The sequence below is a fragment of the Sinocyclocheilus grahami genome, unplaced genomic scaffold, assembly GCF_001515645.1.
Source record: "Sinocyclocheilus grahami isolate Dianchi unplaced genomic scaffold, SAMN03320097.WGS_v1.1 scaffold1235.1, whole genome shotgun sequence".
NCBI classification, from domain to species: domain Eukaryota; kingdom Metazoa; phylum Chordata; class Actinopteri; order Cypriniformes; family Cyprinidae; genus Sinocyclocheilus; species Sinocyclocheilus grahami.
Window position 1 is genome coordinate 233,335 of NW_015506414.1, and position 16,651 is coordinate 249,985.

Here is a 16,651-nt window from a genome sequence, read left to right on the forward strand (position 1 = left end):
TGGTACTCGGAATTTGTGCTCCGCATTTATCCCATCCAAGTACACACACACACACACACCAGGCCACAACTACATGTTATGTTATGTTATGCGGTTATGTTATGTTGCTTATGTTATGTTATGTTATGTTATGTGTGTCTGTCTCAGGAGAGGTTCAGGCGGCTCGCGGTTTCATGATCACCTCCATCTTTCTGTGCGGCGTCGGTCTGCTGGTCGCTGCCGTCGGCATGAAGTGCACCACCTGCCTGTCTGATGAAAAAGAACAGAAGAACAAAGTGGCTGTGGCTGGAGGTGTTCTCTTCATCATCGCAGATATGTTGCTATTCCCTCTCTGTAGAATCTACTCAGTAACTCTGAGGCAACCATTAGCACTCGGTTTGTGTGGGTGGATTTCATCAGATGTGTTGAGTAAAGATAAAACGGATATGACACATTAAAAGAAATTATGCAAGTCTACCTAACATTTTTCAATGCATTACACAACTAATTATTTACTTAGAATTACTTATAAAAAGTGGGTAATATTAAGTCTTATTTGTTATTATTTGTTTAAAATAGCAGGTGTTTGCAATGAACAAGTAAGAAGTTACGTATCACTGCACTGACATTAAAACCCAAATTCACGTATCTGCTCACAGCCCAACCACACACTCCGGCCTTCAGCACAATATAAACTTCAACATAACACAAACTATTTTAAATGTCAGGACAGCAATTGTTTGATTACCAACACTCCTCAAAAGATCTAGTGTTGTATTCGACAGAAGTTTAGAACTTGAGTAAGTGATGACAGAATTGTCATTTTTTTGGGCGAATTATCACTTTAATGAAGTCTGGTAAACAAAGTAATTAAACTATTAAAATCTGTTCCCGTGCAGCATGTTCATGTCAGATCTCTTCTTATTTCTACAAGGGTTTGCGCTCTTGTTGCCACCAGCTGGTATGGAGAAAACATAAGGAAGACGTTCTTTGATCCATTTACTCCTACAAATGCAAGGTGAGTGTCAGGAGTTTACTCTAGTAAAACACAGAATGTAGTAAATGTATCATGTGTGCTGTAACCTGTGAGGCTTTATAAATCTATACATCTAACATCTGGATTCTTAATTGTTCAATAATACATATGTAAATATGAATTTACTGAAGTATTATTAAGCAATACTGATTTATTGATGGTACACTCTAAAAAATGCTGGGTTGTTTCAACCCAATGTTGGGTCAAATATGGACTAACCCAACTGTTGGGTTCAATTTTGGTTACATTTTTAAATTAGCTTTTTAACCCAACAGTTGGGTTAGTCCATATTTGACCCAACATTGGGTTGAAACAACCCAGCATTTTTTAGAGTGTATCCATTCAAAAATTGTGAAAACTGTTATTGATGTAGTAATGTCTTGAAGATTGGTGAGTGAAGCTCCTCTCATGTTGTGAGGTTGAATGCTGTGGTGAGGTGGATGTTGTGAGCTGATGCTGGTCGTGTGCACAGATATGAGTTCGGGAAGGCTCTGTACGTGGGCTGGGGTGCATCGGCTCTGACTCTCATCGGTGGGATCATGCTCTGCTGTAACTGTGCGTGTAAACCCGCCGGGAAATCCTACCCACCTCCTCGCGCCGCAGGACGACCGGGAACCGACCGCGTGTGAATGCAGTCACAAACAGCTCATGAACACTACAGCATCCCTGTCTGCTAGTGATGTGCCAAGCAGCTTTGGCTTCCTTGATTTATGAATTGTTTTATTGTTTTAACCGCTGTCATGTTTTCTTGTGTTTGGATGCCTGATGTTTGAACACAATCATGTGTAATTACCCCAAATCATTTCAATGACAGACTCTAGCTCAGGCATGTCAGAATTATTAATTAATTACAGCATTTGAGATTTATTTGCTGGTTAGTCTAGTAATCCAATCATATCATCTGTTGAGACAAAGTCACGTGAGTCTTTCGTTAAGCATCAGAATTTATCTGGTGAACTTTTCTGTTGTAGTTTATGCATATGTTTCTTCTTGTTGAATACAACAATAATGCTGTATTTTTTTAATAAAAAAAATCATACACTTCAGTTGAGTGCATGAGTTATTTTTTATGCACATTTCAAAATGTGATGTTCATCTAGGTGTTTACAGTTGTTTTAACCGCTGTCGTGTTTTCTTGTGTTTGGATGCCTGATGTTTGAACACAATCATGTGTAATTACCCCAAATCATTTCAATGACAGACTCTAGCTCAGGCATGTCAGAATTATTAATTAATTACAGCATTTGAGATTTATTTGCTGGTTAGTCTAGTAATCCAATCATATCATCTGTTGAGACAAAGTCACGTGAGTCTTTCGTTAAGCATCAGAATTTATCTGGTGAACTTTTCTGTTGTAGTTTATGCATATGTTTCTTCTTGTTGAATACAACAATAATGCTGTATTTTTTTAATAAAAAAAATCATACACTTCAGTTGAGTGCATGAGTTATTTTTTATGCACATTTCAAAATGTGATGTTCATCTAGGTGTTTACAGCATTCTTTTAAGCATATCCCAAAATGTACATAAACATATGTGGATGGAAACACAGCTAGTGTGACAGTGTTGGGCTGATCGTAATCCTCATACAGAGTTACAAACTACAAATGACTCTGAACATCAAACCAAGACAGAAGAAATGATCTGAATAGCCAAAACTAGGACATCAGCTTAATGCTTTCACTCACTATCTAATGCTGTATTATTTTTTTTAATAAAAAAAATCATACACTTCAGTTGAGTGCATGAGTTATTTTTTATGCACATTTCAAAATGTGATGTTCATCTAGGTGTTTACAGCATTCTTTTAAGCATATCCCAAAATGTACATAAACATATGTGGATGGAAACACAGCTAGTGTGACAGTGTTGGGCTGATCGTAATCCTCATACAGAGTTACAAACTACAAATGACTCTGAACATCAAACCAAGACAGAAGAAATGATCTGAATAGCCAAAACTAGGACATCAGCTTAATGCTTTCACTCACTATCAACAGATGTTTGGTTGATAAAAACAGCAGTCTGTGTTCGACTCTGGAGCTGTTTGTTCTGTCGTGTGTGTGTTTGTTTGGACACGCTCCGGGTTGAAGCTGCACAGACCTGCACCACATTCCTCACACATTATCCATCAGAACTGAAGATCAGAGTTCTCCAGCATCTCTTCATGGATGTGCTCGTAACTCAAGACTGAAGGCACTGAGCTGTGTTTCTGAAGAAACAGACGTGACTCAGGACTGCTCATAATCTCAGCAAACTATTAAATGTGCCAGAAACCACAGCATCAGCACAAACAGACAGAAAGTGCATGTCTAGTTATGAATGTTTGTCTATAGGTGTGTTTAATTTGTTAGATCACACTCCTCTGACGGCTCATAATAATGTCACTGGGACTCTTACCTGTCCATTACACTGACTAGACTCTGATTTAATCAGAACTAAATCCCAATCTGCTCACACCAGTGAATTTTCTGACATTCATCCAAATGAGCCATGTGTGACGTCTGATCACAGTAGTGTCTGTACTTTGTCTTTGCTTTCGCCAGTGTTTTCATGATGGACTAGATCATGTTCCCCACACTGACTGTCCTGTCACTGAATGTCTGCTGAATGAAAAAAGCTGAATGTCTGATTCAAACACAAGAGGGCAGCAGAACATTTGCATCTGTTTGAAAAACACTTTTAAAAATTAATAACAATAGCAAAACATACAAAGAAAAATAAAGAAAATATGGCCGCATGTGGCATAGATTGTAATCTGTTAACAGTGTTTTTGAGAGATTATATTGATTACAGGCCTAGGTCTATCCATAATTACTACTTGCAAAATGGGAGAAAGGCATTTCTTTCACATATGCTTCCACTGCACTAACATCAGATCATCTTTGTAAATGAATGATAACTGAAGGGATCATCCTGCTATCATTCTCACTATCCTATGAAAGCATAAAAGGATGTATTCTTTCAGATGAATACAATAGAGGTTATATAAAAAAATGGCCTGGCTCTTCCTAGCTTTATAATGGCAGTGAATGGCTGTTGAGATTCAATAGTCCAATAGAAGTCCAATAAACTGTGTGCATCCATCATAAAAAGTGCTCCACATGGCTCCAGGGGGTTAATAAAGGTTTCTGAAGCAAATTGATGCGTTTGTGTAAGAATAATATACATACTTAAAAGTTTATCAACCGCAAGCTTCACATCTATAAAACACATCTTTGTTCTGGTCCTGAAAACTGATTGGACTTTCAAGTAGACTGTATTAGTGTAATATTATGTAGGGAAGAACAAATGAGGGTATGTGGGTGATTTCAGACACAGCCGCTGTCTCTGTGAGAGGGTCACTTATTCACTTCACCAATTCGTTCAAAAAACACTGATTCATTCAGGAAGAAAGCAAGTGTGTGGCTGCATCTGAAAGCGCAAACTCTTTTGAGTCTGTGCTTCTTTTGAATAAGTAATTAATTCACCACAGTTTAAAAAAGTATGTTCTAAATGTGTCATGAATAATCGTAATCTTGTCATTGTCATGAGACGTGCCAGCGTCAGTTTGCGTCACTTCACTGCCATTCACGACTCCTTTTCTGTTTTATGAATACTGTGAATTCAGCATATTGCATATTTGGATGCGGCCTACTGTATGTCTTTATAAGCGAGTCTTTGAATTATTCACTCAACCAATTTGTTCTGAAACTCTGATTCATTCAGGAATGAAACACTGCTTCTACCCAGTGTTACGACAATTCTGTTATTAATGATCACAGGGGAAATTACATTTGTATTTAAATCAACATTAACATCAAAGTGACATACTTGCATGTTCCACACACTTGAATGATTCATCAGTGAGCTAATTCTACATAAAATAATGCTTGTCTTCATAATCAAAATGCAATAACTTGGTCTTTCTCTGAAATGACCTTCCTCTTCAGCTGATGCTGCACAATTATATTAACCAATAGTCAGACATTGCATTGTCTTACTGTGTGTAAATGTCAGCCTAATCTGGTGTGAAAAATTCACATATTTTATGTCAAGTCTATTTTTGTAGGACAGCAAAGATTAACACTCACTAACAGATCGAGTTATCGAGTAGAGCAGAGCAGATCGAGCACATCATTTTTACAATGTATCCAATTAATTGCTTATGATAAAAAATTATAACTCTACATTTTAACTTTAATGAATCTAACCCTTTTACAGAAACAACATGGGTTGCAGATGCAGTTGTTACTGTGATGTGATCTTCCTCTGGTTACTGATGAGTGTAGGAATGGAAGGACATCAGACTGTGTTTCTTATTCTTCTGCCATCGGATATGAAACTCTTTATGACCGAAGTTCAAGAGCGAGCTGAATTGATTAGCATCTCCTCATACACATACACATGGTTGGACTCTCCAGCTTCCGCAGGTTCCAGAGAGACCGGTGGGAATTTTGACGTGAGGTTTTTCGCAGCATCTCTCAGCTCGAGTTCTTTTCCACTCTACGCTCACAGAATGACTCCCTTCAGACATCCAGGACAGCCGTGTGGTCTCCGCATGTGGGCCAAAGATGTCACCTTCACCCACAAGCACCTCGTGAGAGCCAGCAGTCCCAGAGGGTCACGCTTCACCAGACCTGGTCAAACGATGCGACCGCTAGTCAGATTTCAGGCCCGGCTCACGCTATGCCAGCGCTGAAAGAAGGCTTCTCCTTCAGGCCGAGAAACCAGAGGAGTTTTTGGAAACGCTGGATCACACTGGCTCCCTGTGTGCTTCAGGGATGTGCTAATGCACCCAACACGTTTATGTTAATTTGAGGTTTGCATTTATGCATCTGGACGCTCTATATGGCTGTGAGAGTGACTTACAGCATGTGCTGCATACAGACAGGAGGAACATACCATCAAGACTGTGCTACAAAAAACACATTACTGCTGTGCATAAATGAAAACGTATGTGAAGTGTGCATTTAACATGATGCTTTTACCAAGTGCATCGGTTGTGCTCCTACTTCTGCTACTGTGACCAGACGCACCATTTAATCTGTTGAACCAGAAAACAGAGTCACATATACAGACCAGAAGAGACTCTTTTCATGCCAGACCGGAGGGAAACACCTAGAAGTCACCCAGAATGGCCAAAAACACACACACAGTGCCACATAACAAGTGCTCAGAGCTCCCTTTAGTCATTCTTTAAAAAACATTGTGATGAAAAAAGGCAAATTAAAGAGCAGAATCTATAAACTCTTTCGCCTGATTTTTTTCTTCATTTATATGGCCATAAACACTCCATAAAGAGCTATTAAAGTTGTAGTGGTGGTGCGTTATTGGTCTCTTGGCTGTTTCTTTGTCTATTTGATCATCAGTTTGAGAAGAAGCTGTTAAAAGTTTCATTGTGTGGCTGCACTGAATGCATTTGTACTTTTCCACTCTTTGTGTGTTTTTAGGAAGAAGTCTTTAAAACTGTGTTTGATGGATGGACCGTCCGTTCAGGGTGTTTCCCCGAGACGCTGGGATAGATGTGGAGAATGATAGATGGATGGACTTTAAACCTGTGAGCCTTCCATAAGACAAACACGTGTTATACTTGCTCCTTCCTGTTAGCGGAGCATTTTTCACAAACCACAAACCACAAACTGACAATAACGCAAGTCTGGTCCTTCATTTCAATGCTTCAGGTTTCCCTCAAGTTATCAAGAGAGTTCATTTGTATTTCTGAAAGTCAGTTAATAAAAAATGAATGAAAAAGAATGGCAAGTTTGAATCTAAAGCCTTTTGTGTCAGGATCATAGCAGCAATGAAGCCAACTAATTAACTGCAAAAGCAATAAATCTACAGTTTCATGCATTGATGAAGCAAAAAGTCAGTTAAACGTCTGCACAGAGAACATGTGCATTAGCCAGTAGCTGGACTGATGGAGGAGAAGGAAAAACACACAACAACCACAGACATTTGGCCTGTTTCCATCCAGCGGTGGCTCTTACACACTTTCCCCATGCAGCGCCGTCTGGAGCCAGCAATATGTTTCTCATTGTGCTTCTGTGCTCTGTTCTTCTGCCACTGTAACGTCTAAAAAGCCACCAAAATAAACGTGAGGTGGGAGAAACCGTGGTGTATGAACAGCTGTATTTCACCTAAATGCGTTTTAATTACATGTTTGAAGGAGTCTCTGTGTTTGATCAGATTGACAGAATGATAGAAAGTGGCAAAACATTTAAACGAAGCTTCCGATGTTAAATCAAAATGTTGTTACATTATGTTCTCACTGGAAAGCTCATGATGCATTGAAAAAAAATGACATTACTGAATTAATAATTTCTACCAACAAAACGTATTTTTATGGGTAAAATTATGTAAGAACTTAGATGTACCACTTGTTGCTGTGTAGTCATCAGGGATGTTTTTATGATTAATTTCTAATCATAAAAAACCCTATCAAACATGTTGTTGTGGACATGGTTTGCTAAAATGTGCTCAAATCATGACACTGAGATGACTGAAATAAAGTTTCAGTGATGATACACTTTCATTTGTTTCTCTGTCACATCAATTGTAAATCAAGCAAACTCCAAACATTACTCATACAAACTGTGTTTCCCACATGAAGAAGCTGAAGTCAGTCAGTCCGGCTTCAGTCGATGGGTCTGATCATCATACGCACAGACTTCATGGAGTAAAAACCCCCTCCATAATCGGCCCAGAATATGCCGTCCTGAAAGCGGCTGCGATAGACTCCGCCGGAGTACCACACGCCGTTCAGATTGGCCTGACCGCAGGTGCTGTACCACCAGCCAGCCTTGTGGAAATGAGCACAGTTACCTGAAAGACAATCAACAATCAGTGTCTTAGTCATTCTGCCTCTCAGTTAACGTGCACTATATTGCCAAAAGTATTGGAACACCCCCTTCTAATGAACAGGTTTGACTACTTGAGTAATTTCCATGAGTACAAATCTGAATGTTGAAGCATATAATGATATTCCTGGGAATTGTGTGCTTCTAATTTTATAGCAGCAGTTTGGACAGGACCCTTTTCTATTCTAACATGACAATGCCTCTGTGTACAAGACAAGGTTCAAAAGAAATGATTGATTGAGTCAGTGTGGAAGAACTGGTCTGGTCTGCTGTGACTTTAAATGCAGACCTCCAGCCAAAAACTCATCAGCAAACACCAGTGACTTGTACTTATGGCTACAGTAATTTTAGACACTTCCAAAACTGGAAATTCATGGAAATTACTAAAGTAGTCAAACCTGTTCATTAGAAGGGGGTGTCCCTATGCTTTTGGCAATATAGTGCCAAATATATATCTTGACTGTTCTTCAGATATTTGCACTGGAAAACAAGACTTATTTAGCATAGTATTGTTGTTGTCCTTGTAAACCTGTCATTCTGAATGATGTACCATATGTAACTCAGTTTGAATGACCCACAATGACCCAGGGTTTATAATGACACGCCATAAACAATCTCACGTGTGGTGAAGGATCACCTGAGAAGGCGTCGTTGTCGTGGTCCAGCGTGGTGAACTGCTTGCCGTTATGGCTGCTCAGTGAATCCCCAGCGTTGCCCTGGTAGGTTCCCAGACGCAGGCGGTACGACTGGCTCTCGGGCTCCAGGTGGAAGCTGCTGTAGGCCGCGTAAACCTTCTTCCCCATCCAGTCCTCCAGCTCCACCAGCAACTTGTAGTCTTCCTGTTTGCCCAGGTTATAGATGTTTTCCAGACCCAGCCAGTGTTCACCATCCACTTCACCAAAGCCTTTCTGGAGGACAAGAAAAAGAGAGCTGAACACAGCTATTTCACGAGTTCACACTTACTTATAATGAACCGAGTAAAGGTTATGCGTATTTGGCGTGCTGTCCGGGGAGAGGGCTCCGAGCTCGGTAATTACTCTCGAGCCCAGGGTACTCCCCCTGTCCGGGGAGAGGGGTCCGGGCTTAATCCAGAATGCTCCCCCCGAGTGTTCCTCCCCGTGCTGGGGTAGGAACGGGCTGAAGGTGAGGAGTCGGGGTGGTGGAGGGATGCTAAAGACAGGAGATAATGGAGGTAAGGCTGCTTTGATTATTTATAGAGGTTCTCTCTTGTGCTGATTGGATAGATGGTGTAATTACTGATGATGAACTGGCCGTGTTAATTATCTACACGCGCTCCTCCCGAAACTTGTTAATAAAACATCACTTACTGCAGTCACTGGATGCTGTTATCATTAGCACTACATTTTACCTTTGAAATACTGGAAATGCAAAGTAACCTCAGGCTTCTTTGAACAACGGGGTTTTGGGCCGATGAGGGATGTTAAAGACATCACTTCTGATTTCCGCACATACTGCAGCCAACTGTTATTATTTCACTACAGCAGTAAGCATGAGTGAGTTTAGTTACAGCGCAAACACACCTGCAGCAGCTCATCGAACGCTTTGGCTTCGCCCTCTGTGTGTGTGAGTGTGTGTGCATGTGCATGAGCGTGTGTGTGTGTGTGTGTATGTGTGTGTATGTGTGTGCGTGTGTGTGTGTGTGTGAGTGTGTGTGTGAGTGAGTATGTGTGCGTGTGCATGAGCGTGTGTGTGTGTGTGTGTGTGTGTGCATGTGCATGTGCATGTGCATGAGCGTGTGTGTGTGTGTGTTTGCGGTGTGTGTGTGTGTGAGTGTGTGTGCGTGTGCATGAGCGTGTGTGTGTGTGTGTGTATGTGAGTGTGCGTGTGCATGAGCGTGTGTGTGTGTGTGTGTGTGTGTGTGTGTGTGTGCGTGTGCGTGTGCGTGTGTGTGTGTGTGTGTGTGTGTGGGGGGGGGGGGGGGGGCTCAGAATGAAAGAACCACTGACACACGGGCACGAGTGCAATCAAAACAAACGGACGCGAGGCGCAAATCCTGAGAACCAGATCCATCTGTTTAGGAGCTCCATCGTCATCACCAGCAACGTCAGTCTGATTCTCTGACAGCGGCTCACGAAGGTCCGTTTGCTGAAGAAAATGTGCAAATTGCAGCTCATAGAGACACGGTCTAACTCATATAATAGTTCAATTGTCTGTATAGAGTGCTGAGGGGATGAGGTGTTTTTGTAGGCCCAAACCTGGACACCAGTTGCATTTTAGCACCTCCAGTTCCATCGTCCTGAAGTCAGTGGGTGTTTAATGGGTTTTTGGTTAAATGCCTGAAATGAGGTCTGTGTTGAACACAAGATCAAAATATTTCCATGTTTTATTCTATGACATAAAATACATCATGATTATCTGCGTGTGTGTTTTTTAAGCTTTTACTTGTCTTGAAAAGTGTCTAAATGGCACTACAGATTTTGTCAGGACACTGAACACCATCATGCCAAACAGATAAACTCATCTACTCACTAGTCGTTGTGTTTCGAATCAGACTGTTCTTACTCAAACTTCCAGAAATATTTGTTTAATTTTGGTGATGTTGAAGTAATGTGACTGTGGTGTAGTTCATTCATTATTGTTTAGCTTTTTAATTCTGCCAATTGTCTTTAAGCTTAAAAAAATTTTTTTTAAATTCATAAAAGTTGTGTTCATTTGTGAATATTATAACGATGAACAAACAACCCAGGCTCATTGAAAATATGTGCTTGTGGCAGTTTCTGCAGCATTGATATAATGTGTCTTATAGCATGTTTCGTGGCAGTTTTAAAGTTAAATAAATACATTTTAAAGTGAAATATCCCGCAAGTGGTGCTAAAACACACACTCAATATTTGACCGTGGCCATGTTTTTGCTATGTTAGTACAGGAATTTGCTGATGCAGCAGTGCTATTTTAATGTGTCTCTACTCGAGTTTGAGCTGTTTTGTCGAACCATAGTTTCACAGGATTCGTACCAGAGTGCTTCATCTCACAAGTGCAACACTACCAAGCAAACCTACTGCGTTACCTATACATGTGAAGCTGGACATGCAACGCTAATGTTCAAAAGTGCCTGTTCTCAAATCTCGCAGCATGCTAAAATCATTGTGAGGTCATAACATACTGTAATATTGTACAAGGAATTGAGAGAAAATTAGGCTTTCTTAATCAAAAGTCCGGCCCTGTAAATCATACTTTGTGTGAAAAGGAATAAAAGTTGTCAGAGTGTTCATTTCAACTGGAAACTGCAGCGATTTGTACGTATAGGTAAGTATTTTGAGTTTTGCAGAAACTTAGTTAGAAGCATGTATTTCAATGAACCTGGACAGCAAACAAAACATATAACAATCATAAACTTTTTTTTCATAAACTTTTCACAGGGCATATTATCTGCAATAATCCAGAAGCAAAAGGAAAAATCCTTTTGGGTTTTTGTCAAGGGAACCAGAGTGATGCAAACTTATGGGTTTGCTTACAAAAATGCATCACCACTGGAGCTCTCTATTGCTTTTTAATATTCTCCAAAGATTGCACTGTTATTCCACCATGTGTTTTTGTCTCATTTTCATTGGAATATTGTCGTTTATCTCTCTGTTTTTGATGACAAAGTCATCTGGTACTGAATCATTCAAAAGAACTGGTTCAAAAGAGTGATTCATTGTGAATCAGACATCGCTACCTTATAGCTGTCCCAGTTCCTGAAGAAGTTGACAGATCCATCCTTCCTCCTCTGGATAAGCGTCCAGCCGCCTCTGTCCACGTCGTGCTCACACCAGGCCTGTACAGGTGTCTCCGTCCCGTCCGGCTTCAGAAGATACGTCCCGCTGGTGGAGTGTCCAGCCTGCATCGCCTGAAGACAGTCCCGAAAGGGACCTCGAGACACCAGCACACACAAGTGAGTGAACACACACCGCTGATGAGCAACGAGCATCAACAAACCTCTTCAATACTGACATATATCTTCAGTTATGCTCTTCTGCCTTTCAGATATAGATTACCAGATACCTGTTTATGTGTATAAGGTTAGCAGCTAACAAGAGAGAACTAGCTCAGTTTTCTTGACTGAGTAATATTCTGCACAGGCCTATGGTTTAAATGTTTTGCTGGGCTTTTGTACATTACATGTTGCACATTTCTGATATGCTCTTAATTTACATTTATGCATTTGGCAGATGTTTTTATCCAATGCATTCAAAGTATACATTTTATTAGTTCTTGCTTTCCGTGGGAATTGAACTGATGAACTTGACATTGCAAGCACAATGCTCTACTCTTTGAGGTACATACGTTTGCAATTACTTTTCATTGTCTGATTATTTTGCATGTCTCAGTAAACTAAACTTGTGGAATATCAAACATCTTAACAGAGTTTTGTACAGCTAAAATAACTGGAAGTGACAAACACCAAAGGCCTTGCACATCAAAGTAACAAATGGCTGCGCTGCTCTTACATAAAAAAACACAAAACAAACAAAAAACAACATGAAAAGACTATTTAAAATATAATACTAATGGGTCTAGTCTTTGCACCTGTTTGTTTCAGGTTAGAATCAGGACTGATTGAGTAGAATTGACTTGGTGGTGCTGTCACACAAAATAACTAGGGTCCTAGAAATGCAGTCCTGATACAGCAGCCTCTGGTATTTCAGGATGATTCTATTGCTTAAATGTGACTTATTCTTTAAATGTGATATGTTTGGTGTGCATATGAGTGTTAATTTTCAATGCAGTTTAGTGACACTAATGGAAATGACAAGAGTGTCGTTTGGCAAACACAGATGCTGTGTGTTTTGCTGTGTAATGACTTCATTACCCTCCAGACTGATGTTCCCCTGAGGGGAACCTCCTGTGGGTGCTGGAGCCGTTCTGGAACTCCTGTCCTCTGGAACGGGCCAGCCTTGACTCCTCTGGATCTCATTAGAGAAGCGAGGCACGTACACGGGGATGTTCTCAGGCACGACCTGCACGAGAGGCGGAGGCAGCGGCTCTCGTCTGTGATTCCCGTACACCTGCAGGCATCGCTCCTCCAAAGCTGCGATCAGCAGTGACTGGTTATTGACCAGCGCGGCCAGCGAGGAGAAGCGCACCTCCAGCTCCCTGTAGAGGGTGGACAGCCGCAGCGCCTCGGCTGTGCTGTTGAGGATCCGTCCCTCCAGCTGCGCCAGCTCCAGTGAATTATCACGCTTGCGAATGATTTCGTGCAGCAGCTGCATGTACAGCTGGGTGACGCGGGAGTTCATGTTGCGTGACTCTTTGCGTAAAAGTTTCATTTCGTTAACCATGTTTCCATCCACGTCCACGATCATCCGGAGTGTGTCCATTTCACGTCTCTGCTTGGTCAGGAGCTCCCGGACGTCAGCTATATCTAATTGCGTCACGCGCTCTTTATCTGGCAGAGAAGGGCCCTGGCTGGCACAGATCGGCCCCGTGATCTTCTGCTCTGGGACCAAGAATGTATAAGAGCACTTTCTCGGGGCCCCATCGGCTGCGTCCTCTACCAGTCTCCGCTTTCGGCTCAGGACGGGCCCTTTGTATGCACTCTTGCTCTGTTCACAAGTGAGGACGAAGAGAAGGGCGCAAAAGATCCAGGCATGAGGACTCATAGCAGCAGAGAGGAGATCTGACCCATGAACCCTGAGATAAAACAACAGCACAGAGTCATATAGACTCTACTTATGGTGCTGTACATCTGTGGCTTAGATTTGACAGGGTTGGACGGTAACACAATAATTACAATCATTATCATACAATTATAATCCATCATTATACATTTAATTCCAAAAAATAGGTGTTTTGAAAGTACTAGAAAAGTAATATGTTTGAAAATATTTTTGTCTTTTTTAATTCTTTTAATTTTTTGGTTGTTTCAATCTGGTTTTAGATCCCTATATAATCACAAATTATATGTTGCTTGATCTAGATTAAGGCTCATGCGCTGCTTTTGCTTTGTTGGGTCTGAACATGGCATTTGATACCATTGGCCTTTATATTCTTCACTGATGTCATATGGTAGGTATCTAGGGCACTGCACAGGGTTTGCTTCTTACCTTGAGAACAGGACCTTTTTTTGTAAATTTGGGAATTTTTCTTCATCATCTGCTTCTTTATTGTGTGGCGTGCCCCAGGGATCCGTTTTGGGACCTTTATTAGTTCCCGTTTATATACAGAGAGGAGATCTGAGATCTATAGATCTAGTTTATATACTTCCTTTTTGGTTACATTCTTCAGGAAAATAATGTTGATTATCACTGTTATGCAAACGATTCCCAGTTTTACCTTCCAGTAAGGCCTGGCACTACATTTTCATTTAATGTCTTGTTCAAGTGCATTAATGATATTAAGAGTTGGATGGTGAACAATTTTTGGCAGCTTAATGAAGATAAAGCAAATGTTTGATTTTAGGTTGTCCCATCTCTTCTTTACCTGTCCTAAAAGTCCAGTTAGTTCCACTTTAAATTTACAAAAACCTTGGAGTGATCTTTGACTTCTTTGACATGACTTTATTGCAAAACTAAAGCATATTCTGTCAAGCAAAGATTTGGAAGTAGTCATCCATTACTGTAACCCAATCTACATCATCTCGCTTGCAACTTGTTCAAAATGCAGCCACAAGGCTTTTGACACATTCTAAAAACATCTAGGACCATACTTTCCTTTTATTAGTGTTCCTCCACTGGCTTACATTCAGGGTTGAGTAGGCTAGAGCGCTCAGATTTTCTAATTATTTACATCTATCTGTTCCACTTTGGATCAGTTTATGTTTTTTTTAATGTGCTTTATAAATAAGTGTTACTGTTTCACATTCAGTCTGTCAGATTTATGAGAAGCAACAGTGTTTAGCGTCATTAACACTAGTGTAAGTCTGAATATGCTCAGGCACAAATGAGATCTGACAGCTGCGGTGGAAAGCGTTATTTTTAGTTTTACACACAGAGACATCTTTGCACAACATCTTCTTTTGTGTTTCACAGAAGAACAAACTCAAATGATGTCAGAATGTTTATTTTAACTGTTTGTGTTTGAGGGTAGATTTTGGTGCCAGACAGTTTTGCAGACTACATTCTGTGGTTTGTTTACCCGTCATGCTACACTCCACCTCACAGCTCAGGGTCAGGCGAGTTTGCTTTCCATCTCATTAGTGGCCCAGTTTTTCCCTTCTATGCCCCTCAACCATGAAAGGTTGGTGTCTCTATAAGAAACTGAGTGACTCCTTCAGCATACGTATGGATTGGAGTCATTCAAAAGTGGAAATTTGTCTTCAAAATGATTCATAGTTCATATATGTAATATGCAATGTTTCAGTGCTGAATACTGCTTCGCTTATAAGAACTGGCTTTTAAACGTCAGTAATGATTTAGCATCTTTAATGCAGCTTTACTTACAGATTAATTTAAAAAGCATAGGTTCACTAAAGCCTTTGAGAGAAAGGAGAAAGGGAGAAGGTGATGTAGTTGCATGTATTTGACACGACTGCAGCCTTAAATAGAGCAGGACCAGCATGATTGATGATTCAGTCACAATGTTACAAACACTGAGCAGCATTATTCCTGTGGTTTGCGGAAAATGTTCAGGACTGGCTGCTTTAGTATTTTCCATTATATAAACTGCTTTGGCAGCAGTGTGTGTTCTTACACAAAGTCAAGAAAACAGAAGGAGTGAGGAAAGTGTTCTGTTACCATGCCACTAAACATTAAATTCAACAATACTAGAATGCAAACAGACTCCCAAACCAAGACAAAGCTTTGGAAAAAGTTACTCAGAGTAACAGTAGTTGCGAGCTAGATGAAGAATCTGCGAGGTCTCAGAGGAAAATCCCCGATCGGATAATGTTACATCCGTCTGAAGCCTGTTCAACACTCCCACAAAAACTAACAGCCACTTTTCTTCTGATTTCTGAGGATCATGCGATGAGACAGTTTGTCTAGTAACACTTCAGCCTAGATTGAGGCTTATACACAATACGTCTGCAAATAATTTAAATGAATAGTGCAAACATTTAATATACATGCATGCAGTTTTGACTGTACATTGTATTTCATTTTAATATAGCTTAATACATGTTGCCTACTCTGTTCATTAAAGTTCATTTACGTACTTCATTGTTCTCAGTATTTGAGGTTTAAGATGAAAGCAGAGGCTGATGCTGTGCTCCAAACTTCCACACCACACAAAGGTAAGACTTGTGGAGATTTCTTTAAGCATAGGCAAATTTGAACTTGATTTAATAGTGTCTATTATAATGCATTATCAGATTTTTTTCTTCTTTTTCTATGTATTACGGTCATGAAGCATGAACTAAATAACTACTTACTCCAAAATAAATAGAATTAAGCTTGTAAATGAGTAAATGTTTTAGCTGTTACTTTATAAGGTATTGTAGATATTTAATCTTTTATTGCTTTGTCTATTACAAAAGCAAGAGAAGTATGAACAGACCAGTTGTGTAAAATCAGCAGAATAAAGTTCCAGTCACTGACCTCTGAGTTCTTTCTGTCAGACTAGTGATGCTCCGTCTGTTGGAGTCTCTCCTTCTGCAGATGAGCGGCAGACGCCTGCCTCTTATACTGCTGTGTGTGTGTGTGTGTGTGTGAGGGTGTGTGTGAGTATGTGTGTGTGTGTGTGAGTGTGTGTGTGTGTGTGTGTGTGTGTGTGTGTGTGTGTGTGAGAGAGTGAGTGAGTGAGTGTGTGTGTGAGAGTGTGTGTGTGAGAGAGTGAGTGTGTGTGTGAGGGTGTGTATGAGAGTGTGTGAGTGTGAGTGTGTGTGTGTGTGAGAGAGTGAGTGAGTGAGTGTGTGTGT

General features: G+C 40.5%; 2 protein-coding genes and 1 long non-coding RNA gene across 3 annotated transcripts in view; 2 read left to right on the top strand and 1 right to left on the bottom strand.

The window, feature by feature from the left end:
- The first annotated feature begins 148 nt into the window (after positions 1–148).
- LOC107568327 (claudin-1-like) lies at positions 149–1,996 on the top strand. The gene is made up of 3 exons (XM_016254281.1): positions 149–312; positions 913–997; positions 1,488–1,996. The coding sequence occupies exons 1-3, from the start codon at positions 174–176 to the stop codon at positions 1,642–1,644; spliced, it is 381 nt and encodes a 126-aa protein (XP_016109767.1). The 5' UTR covers positions 149–173; the 3' UTR covers positions 1,645–1,996.
- Positions 1,997–7,371: 5,375 nt separating this feature from the next.
- Positions 7,372–16,392, bottom strand: LOC107568331 (angiopoietin-related protein 1-like). Its single transcript, XM_016254289.1, has 5 exons — positions 16,332–16,392; positions 12,668–13,488; positions 11,534–11,727; positions 8,492–8,762; positions 7,372–7,819 (listed from the first exon to the last, which is right to left on the bottom strand). Exons 2-5 carry the CDS (start codon positions 13,455–13,457, stop codon positions 7,632–7,634), a joined length of 1,443 nt encoding a protein of 480 aa, XP_016109775.1. The 5' UTR covers positions 13,458–13,488; positions 16,332–16,392; the 3' UTR covers positions 7,372–7,631.
- LOC107568334 (uncharacterized) overlaps positions 12,891–16,651 on the top strand; it is a 20,370-nt gene continuing 16,609 nt past the window's right edge. The window contains exon 1 of the long non-coding RNA XR_001606743.1: positions 12,891–12,905. This is a non-coding gene — a long non-coding RNA (uncharacterized lncRNA). The remainder of the gene's footprint in view (positions 12,906–16,651) is intronic.

What these genes read in the sequence shown, in the direction of transcription:
- LOC107568327 (XM_016254281.1), top strand. Translation starts at nt 174, where the DNA reads ATGATCACCTCCATCTTTCTGTGCGGCGTCGGTCTGCTGGTCGCTGCC. An exon ending in TGTTCTCTTCATCATCGCAG is followed by an intron (nt 313 to 912) that starts ATATGTTGCTAT and finishes TTATTTCTACAA; the next exon opens with GGGTTTGCGCTCTTGTTGCC. An exon ending in TTTACTCCTACAAATGCAAG is followed by an intron (nt 998 to 1,487) that starts GTGAGTGTCAGG and finishes TCGTGTGCACAG; the next exon opens with ATATGAGTTCGGGAAGGCTC.
- LOC107568331 (XM_016254289.1), bottom strand. Translation starts at nt 13,457, where the DNA reads ATGAGTCCTCATGCCTGGATCTTTTGCGCCCTTCTCTTCGTCCTCACT. An exon ending in GGAACTGGGACAGCTATAAG is followed by an intron (nt 8,763 to 11,533) that starts GTAGCGATGTCT and finishes CTTGTCCTCCAG; the next exon opens with AAAGGCTTTGGTGAAGTGGA. An exon ending in CGACAACGACGCCTTCTCAG is followed by an intron (nt 7,820 to 8,491) that starts GTGATCCTTCAC and finishes ATTGTCTTTCAG; the next exon opens with GTAACTGTGCTCATTTCCAC.